Source organism: Toxotes jaculatrix, chromosome 12 (genome assembly GCF_017976425.1).
Source record: "Toxotes jaculatrix isolate fToxJac2 chromosome 12, fToxJac2.pri, whole genome shotgun sequence".
Lineage (NCBI taxonomy): Eukaryota > Metazoa > Chordata > Actinopteri > Toxotidae > Toxotes > Toxotes jaculatrix.
In genome coordinates, this window is record NC_054405.1 from 22,868,865 (window position 1) to 22,877,094 (window position 8,230).

General features: G+C 38.2%; 1 protein-coding gene across 1 annotated transcript; it reads right to left on the reverse strand.

The window, feature by feature from the left end:
* Positions 1 to 937: 937 nt before the first annotated feature.
* LOC121191044 (spore coat protein SP65-like) lies at positions 938 to 3,085 on the reverse strand. The gene is made up of 3 exons (XM_041052098.1): positions 2,968 to 3,085; positions 1,829 to 2,167; positions 938 to 1,342 (listed from the first exon to the last, which is right to left on the reverse strand). The coding sequence occupies exons 1-3, from the start codon at positions 3,011 to 3,013 to the stop codon at positions 1,299 to 1,301; spliced, it is 429 nt and encodes a 142-aa protein (XP_040908032.1). The 5' UTR covers positions 3,014 to 3,085; the 3' UTR covers positions 938 to 1,298.
* Positions 3,086 to 8,230: the final 5,145 nt, after the last annotated feature.

The window sequence follows — 8,230 nt, forward strand, 5'->3', positions numbered from 1 at the left end:
GTGAGGGTTGATCACACATCTCTGGTTATTAACAGTAATTTGCCTGCATGAGAACATTGTCTACAGTGTTATTGCCAAGCGCCTCCAATGTTGACAGTTCTGTTTCTGATAATCGTACCATAAAATCGTGACTGGCTCCTGTCGGCTAAAGTCCACATTAAAGCACGCCCCTAATATCATAGGAATTTGGCTCGGATGACAATCGCTCGAAGAAATGGCACCAAAAATCATGTGTTTGTCTTTAGTAATTGTAAAGTAAAAATTCAAATTAAGTGAAATGTTATTTATCTACGGGTCACAGCACAATCACCAACACCAACTTTTTACAAAAAGCACCGGTCTGTTTACCAATAAACAAGATAACTCTGTCAGTGAATGTCCCTTTTACGACTTTTCAGTCAGCACATAACAACATCAGGTTGCACTTGACTTAAACAAATTTAAATAAAATTTGTTTAAGTCTAAAGTTCAATTTTGACTGCTTACTTCATTGTTAGTTGCCCCACTGACCAGGCTTTAGACTGTCTTCATTAATCTTTTCAAGAATGAACTTTGAACTAGACCTCGTCTAAAATTAGGTGGAAACTTTCTTTATTTTATGGCCTTTTTTTTTGTCCTGACTTACGTACATATAACATATCCTCATTACACTCATAAAATGAACAAACAACTCAGGCTTGCAGGGAAGTGCTTATATAATCGATACTTGGACTTTACTCTGAGCTCTTGAGCTATTGTTACATTAATGATGTAATAAAGTCACAAAAGTCAGTAAAGAAAAAGGAGGAAAGAGTTGTTTATTAAATTTACAGAGTGATTTCAAAACCTTTACTCTATAGTAATACAGAATTTCTGTTGAAAAGATCAGTTTACAATAAAAAACCAAAGCAATATTCAGCTATCAAAACATTCAGCTTAGGAAGAACTACCGTGCAGGGAGTGCAACGTAAGTATTTAAATTATTTGAATTTTCAGGTTCCTGCACATGCTTCAGACACTATGATCTGCCATTGTAAAAAATTAAAATAAAAAAAAAAAGAAACACAACACAATCATTAATGAAATACATTTTCCACCACAATAGAAAGTTTATTGATCAGCTAAGAATTACCTCCTCATCTAAAGACAACAGACAATCAAAATAACATAATAAATTTAATTTGATGTCTTCCTCTTGGCCCATTACATCATTTTCTGTCTTAGAGACATTTTGTTTTATTGGGCCTTTCAGACAATGGTCAGTAATTACTCTGTTTGAGCTTTGGGTGGTAAATATTTTAGCTCATAAACAGCTGGTCTCAGAGCCTCCCAGTGTACTTCAGCACACCAAAGATACCACCACCTGAAAAAGGACAGACGTTTTTCAGTGTTCATTATCTTAAGTTAAGGAGTTTGAAGCAGTTACAGCAGGAAATACTAAGTCGTTTACCTTTGACAGACAAATTTGACTGAAGTCTGAGCTTCAGTACAGTGTCAAAAGTTGACTAAGTTAAACTTATGAGTTAACAAGTAAATATTATGTGATGAAAGATGTAGATTTGAAACAGTAACAATAAGAGATCTTAATATTTTGTTCACCTTTACTCTCCCAGGACTCCTGCTACAAGCTCAGTTACTGTGCATCACTTGACAGGTTGATTTGATTAGTGAGATTTGTATTTATTCAGATGCTTAGGATCTTAAAAGGGGCCAGCAGGGCCATTAAAACTTTTCTTGTCCCAGTCTTATCAAATCTTCAGTGTTTCCTTGTCATGGGTAACAAGATGATTTGTTGTAGAGGAAGTCGAAATGAGGTGAAATAGTGCCTGTGCTTGTGCATTGTACTCACCAAGTGCAGCCACCCCAGCGATTGAGCCGATGGTAATACCAGCTATAGCGCCAGGTGAAAGCCCTCCTGATGGACCTGCTCCCTCACCTGCACCTGCTGTAGAAGTTCCTGAAGCAGTGCTGCCTGTTTGTGTAGCTGGAGCAGTGGTGGATGTAACAGTTGTGGAAGCGGTGGATGGAGCAGTTGTGGAAGCGGTGGATGGAGCAGTTGTGGAAGCGGTGGTTGGAGCAGGTGTGGTACTGGTGGATGGAGACGGTGTGGTACTGGTGGATTGAGTAGTTGTGGAGGCGGCGGTTGTGATAGGTGGTGGTGGGGTTGTGCTCTGGGCTCCACATAAAACTACAGTGTCCGTAAAATCAAAAAGACAGAAGGGGGATGAAGAACATAATAAACCAAATCTTTGACCCAGCAGCATTAAAAAGCTTGACGATGACTATGACTAACCCTTACAACAAGCACTATCTCCATTTACGACTGAAGCTATGACCTCTATCACCTTCTATCACCAACCATTAGGAAATGCTTCAACACTGGTCCACACGCCTACGCTTCTATTTTATCCTTCTCCCTTGAAATATAACACCAAGTTGCAAAGTAATACATTCACAATAAACAAAAGTAACTTGGCCTCCTGCGATAGTATAGACATGCCGTTAAATGTGCTCTGCTGTGTCATATGACTTTTTCCATTTCATTCCTCCAGTCATTTATTACATTCTTCCGCTATAAAATCCTATGCCAGCGTCATGAAACAGACTTCTCTCTTGTGCCAAATTAATAACTAACAAATGAAAGGTTAGCTAAGTGTAACAGTTTTAACAGTTTTTAACAGTTAACCTATTGATACTTACAACTGCAGATTTGACTGACTGTGATTGAATAATGTCCTTTATTAACAACTTATTAAAATCAATACCTGTGTTATAAAAAAGTGAGAAACCCATGAACATTTTAATGGACTGCCAACATTAATAACTGCATCCTTACCAAACAAAACGCCAGTAGGATTTCAAATCTGTTCTTAATAGTCTTAATAATGGCTTGTTACTGATCTTTAAGACTTTAGTAACCATTAATAAAGCCATTAGTTACAGCCTATAATCTCTTTATTAAGTGAAGCTTACTTAATGTTTTCTTACCTGCGCCAAGGAGGCAAAGAGACAGTGCGAACAGATTCAGCTGCATTGCCACAGAGTTACGAGTCAGTTCCACAAAAACGGGGGAATAAGTCAGTGAAAGTTGCTCTTTGTATCTTGAGCTGTGCTGAAACACAAAAGCACAAAGACACAGACAGTTCATTTCTGTGCAAGCACACGTGTAATATTTTTCTTGTTCCTATGTGTGACATTTGAACTTTTCTTGGCTTTCTTAGGTCACAAACAGGAAATGTAGTCTGAGTCTGTATACCCCAGTTTTGGCCGACCCAGATTCATCATTTATATGAAACGTACACTACACATTAGAGAGTGTAGTAACAAATAAACTGAAGAGATACACAGGAATTGTCTTGAGATAAGAACTGATGCTGTGTTGAAAATGAAGACAAATTTGATCAGGATTGATCCAAACTGGCACAAACATACTTGGATTTTCAGTTAATGATTCATCTGTGCTGCATGCAAAGTTTTTATGTAGAAACTGAGATTTTTTTTCTTTACTGATCCAAGAAAACCACAAGGAAAGCTGTGTCACTCACCTGACAGGCTATCGATGATGACTTTCCTTTTTCCTGAGAGACCAGAGGATATTCTCTGACACCTGCTTTTATGACCCTTTTATCACCTCCCCATCATCTCTAGCCCTCCCATCTGTACGCATGTGTGTGTGTGCCATAATACACCGCCACAGTTCAGTCAGGAAGACAATGAACGTATTGATTTAATAGTCTTATCAATGCTTACCACAGGGCTATCTTTGGCTTTTACGGCTCTCTTTCTGCCCCTCACTCAGCACACATTGGCGCTACATTTCCTCTCTCTTGAGTGCATAAAAACCAGTGGAACTGAGAGTGTGAAAGGACAAAGCAATAGTAGTAGTTGTAGCAGCCTGATGGAAGGCTCACTGTAAGTGAATTTGTGTCATATGAAGGATTAGGCTGCTCCCCTTTTTCAGCTTCAAAAGCATGTCTTTAACAGAAAATCAATACCTAGTGACGGGTCTGTCAAAGTTCTGTATCATGGGGTCCAGCCAGTCCTGAACACGTCAGATATGCCATAAGGTTAGGTGTTTATACTTACCTGACAGGTAAATCTTTGATGACCAATGATGGCACTCTTGCCCTAACCTTAACCAAGTAGCTTTGTGCCTAAACTAAACCAAACCTTTACCATGTAGATCAGAAAACAGTCCACCACCAGGGGCAAAAAGTCTGTTTATGAATAAGAAAGTAACGCTACCAATGACTTTGTGTCAGTTTGTGTCAGAAAAAATGAATAGCAATATTCCATATACAAAGTTATAGAAACACTTACAAAGTAAATTGCTCTCTTCTTCCAGCTGTTTGCAGTGTTTCCTTTAGCTTATCCTTGTGTCAGCAGCATTAGTTAACCTAGCCAGCTAGCACTGGTAGTTATAACAACAAAGGTTGATGTGATACCTAGAAAAAAAAGGGTTGATGTCTGAATGTCCCTCAGTTCGCTCTGTTTGGTGAGCTATCCAGCAGCGCATAGCTGAAAACACTGTCTCCATGGCACAGATGCATGTCATTTACATGGATACCGAATGAAAGAGCTGCAGCTGCCAGATTTTTCCCAGGAACCAACCTGCAACAAAAAGAAAAAAAAAGGTCCTTGCTGTCCAGACGTACCCTGATGCAAACAGATGCAAATGCATCAGTGTTGTTGACAAGATGTGCAACTTTTTTGGATCCGGGAAAAACCCCAGGAAGCTACCGGTCCCAAGCAAGAAATAATACAAGTCTTCATCCAGTGCTGCCTCAAGTTATATCACTCTAGTCAATTTGTCAGGTTTCACAGCTGTGAGCTTCCTCTGGACATACAAAAGAGTTTGTACAACTTTTGGTGTGAAAAATTGTTTTCCCTTTTAAGTACCCCTTTGGAAGGATTTCAAAATTTCTGACTATGGTGGTTCTATAAAACACAAACACTGTCCTCCAGAGAACCAGTCTCCCCAGCTACAGATGACCAGTGTTTTCTTAATATGATCTTTATATTGTAGCACAGTTAAATCTGAAGGGAACTATTGTCTGAGAAGTCAAAAAGCCAATGTAACGTGGTTGTAAGGAGAGTCTGAAGAGACAACAGGAGAATATAGTTGTGTTAGGCAAGAAAAGGCTTTTACTACAGTTGTGATAAATCTCATTTCATGTGTTGGTTCCACAGAATACATTCAACGTAAAAAGCTTCCTCACCACATTTGGATCACTTTTGTTCAGTTTTTAAAACCACTGTGTTATGGTCTGTCATGACTGGATTGCATTATAGTCAACGAGCAAGTCAGAAATGTACTGGGAAGCCAAAGCGTTAAGTGCTTTATTGATTATTAGTAGACATTTTAAATTGTTTCTTTATTGCTCTGGGAGCCACTGATGTGATTTAAGTACTGGAGTGATACAGTATGTTTGACTTGTGCTGAAGCCTTGTGATTGTTTTTTCCTGTAAGCCATTGAGCAAAAAGAGTGCTACAGTAGTCTAAAGTACTGTGGCTGAACCACTTTTTTCAGAATTATTTCGACCATGAAGCCTTGTTGAATTTATTTTTCAAATGACAAAATCAACTCCTAGTATTGCAGTTCAGTTCGGTGGAGTTTACAAGCTGGTTTATAGGACTGAGATTACCTGTGGAGAGGGAAATGTGTCATTGATGTGTCATCAAAATATAAATGATAAGTGGTGCTATCTTTACACACAAGTTTTCCAAGCAGATAAAAATAAAAAAGCAAACATCCAAGGACTCAACCCTGTGGAAACCCAGAGAAAAAAATGTAGTTTCAGCAGATTTAAATCTACCTGTTGAAATATTTTTCACACAGGAAGAAAACCTGTTATGAACGGCCTGATCTCTGTGAATCAAAATGCCATGGCCAGCTGTGTCAAAGAGAGCAGTGATGGCAAGACAAACCAAAATGGAAATTCTCTGCCCATCCTTGTTGATGTCAACCCTGATTCCTGGAAATTATGTTTATATATCTAATTTCTTTTGCAAAATGTGTTGCATAAAAATGTGTAATTTTTTAGATATACAAGATAAACTACCCAAATGTCCAAGAAGTAGTAAAATTGGTTCCACATTAGTGCAACTCAACAGTTGACAGTTCAGGCAGAGTTTCGAGTGTCTTATGCTGGTACATTGTAAAAATCTGACTGCAGGACGTGTACTTGTATATCTATGGGGCAGTGTGGCTGTAATTTGAATACTTCTTCCACCACAGGTGTCCTGGTTGGGTTTTCTCAGCAAAAGCATTTTGGTTAGGGCCAAGAAAAGATTGTTGTTTCTGTTCAGTGTTAATGACGGTGAAAAGCGTTGAGTCTGACACTGCACGTCGCTTTCTCAAAGATGTTGTCAGTGTCCAAGCTCATAGTTCTTTCCCTCACCTTAACCAAGTGCTTTGGATACCCAAATGTCTCCGTAAGAAGTGTTTGCTTCAGTTGCTGTGATTGGATTTTGTTGAGAGAACAAATGAAAACATCATCAATGGGCAGATAATTCATTAAAGTATGTCCTCATTCTGTCGATTAAATATGTAATTGGGGCAGCTGTTGCAAATTTGTTGTTGTATATGTTAAGAATTTCAAGGAACCTTGGTTGGTTGATATTTGGGTCATGGATTACTCAGACCAAGGTTTCATTGCTGTCATTAACTCGAAACACATCATACTGACTTTGTACTCTTACAAGCCATTATGATAAAAGACATGGGTGGCTGTTCTGATATTTGCACTATACAGCAAGTGTGTTTTGGAACAGAATGAATGTTCTGAGACACGCCACTCTCAAGAACAATAAATACTTTCCGGAGACGATGGAAAGAGTAGTGACGTTGCCACAGAATTCCAATCATTTTTGATCTGATTGTGGCATACAGGTCATTCAGAAATCGTATGTTCGTAAGTTGAACATAAAGAAACATCCAATACTAACAGGAAAACGAGAGCGGTGTCTGTAACCTGACCCTAAATACTTTATTATGGTTTTTTTTTTATTAGTCAGAATTGTGTATATTTGTATAATTCTTGCTTCTCTAAATACAAGTAATATTCAAGATGGCCCCACAGTAACATGCACAATAACAGGAACAATGTTTCTTTTATTTGACATTAGAGAGTGTGTGATATGACTCAACATGGTTTGTTCATTTAAGTCTGAACAACTGATAGAACAGTTTAATGATTATTAGTTTAAGGATTATGTTTAACATTTATGGCATGGCATTCGGTTTCCTTTTTGGTGTCCCAGACCTTCTTCTTTGTCATTACACTTTGAACAGAAGTATAAAACCCACCTAACCGCCCTTGCAAAACAAGTATAGATGAACCTATGCCAGTATGGTGAAATCAAATGTGTGAACAATGTGCTGAGACTAACCTGTACTTTCTTTCTTTTACTAGATAGCCTTAATTACCTGTCATAAATACATGAGATAACAAATCAGAAGCTTAATTAATGCCCTATAAAATTTTGTGTCTGACCTAATTTGGTATTGGTACAGTCCAGCAGTTCAGAATTAGTGATGATGTAGACCAGGATTTTATGAATCTGTGGGTTTTTGAGTGTTTTAACATTAATGTGAATAAATGATGACCTAAGCTTATGCCTGATGTTCTGAGATCACGCAGGACTGAAAGGGAGTTATTGTTGCACCATGCCCTCAACACTGGTGTCAAGATAAAAATCAACTCTGGCTCACATTGATAACAAAACTTTAAGAAAGCAAATGGATTGCTTACCACTGCACTACACAATTCATAAAGGATTGTGTTTCTTATTGTAGTCACAGTGGGGTGGCAACTGAAAGGGTCACTGCGAGAACAAAAAAAACAAACATATATTTGATGAACTAAGGTCATATCTTTACATTTTGAATTGTATTGGGTTTCAATTCTCTGAGGCATCATTCACTGCTTCACTTTTTCAGAGGAAATGAAACTAACTATGTCTTTATGACGGTGATGATGGCAATAAAGAAACACAACATAGAGTATGTTTAGAAAGCCATTTTCCCTAACATTTCAGCAAAAAAACAAAAGAAAATTCTGAGTGATACTCAGAATTTTGATGTAACTCAGGTGTCACATCCACAATATGGAAGCTTTCTTGCATCATGGTGAATCTTGATGCCAGGCTCTCTTTAACAAGCCGCCATCAGACACTACCCAACGAGACCAGTGACGGCGGGTCAATTGACTTTAAAGGGAGCGTTTACTTGACAGCTGATAGCAAGAT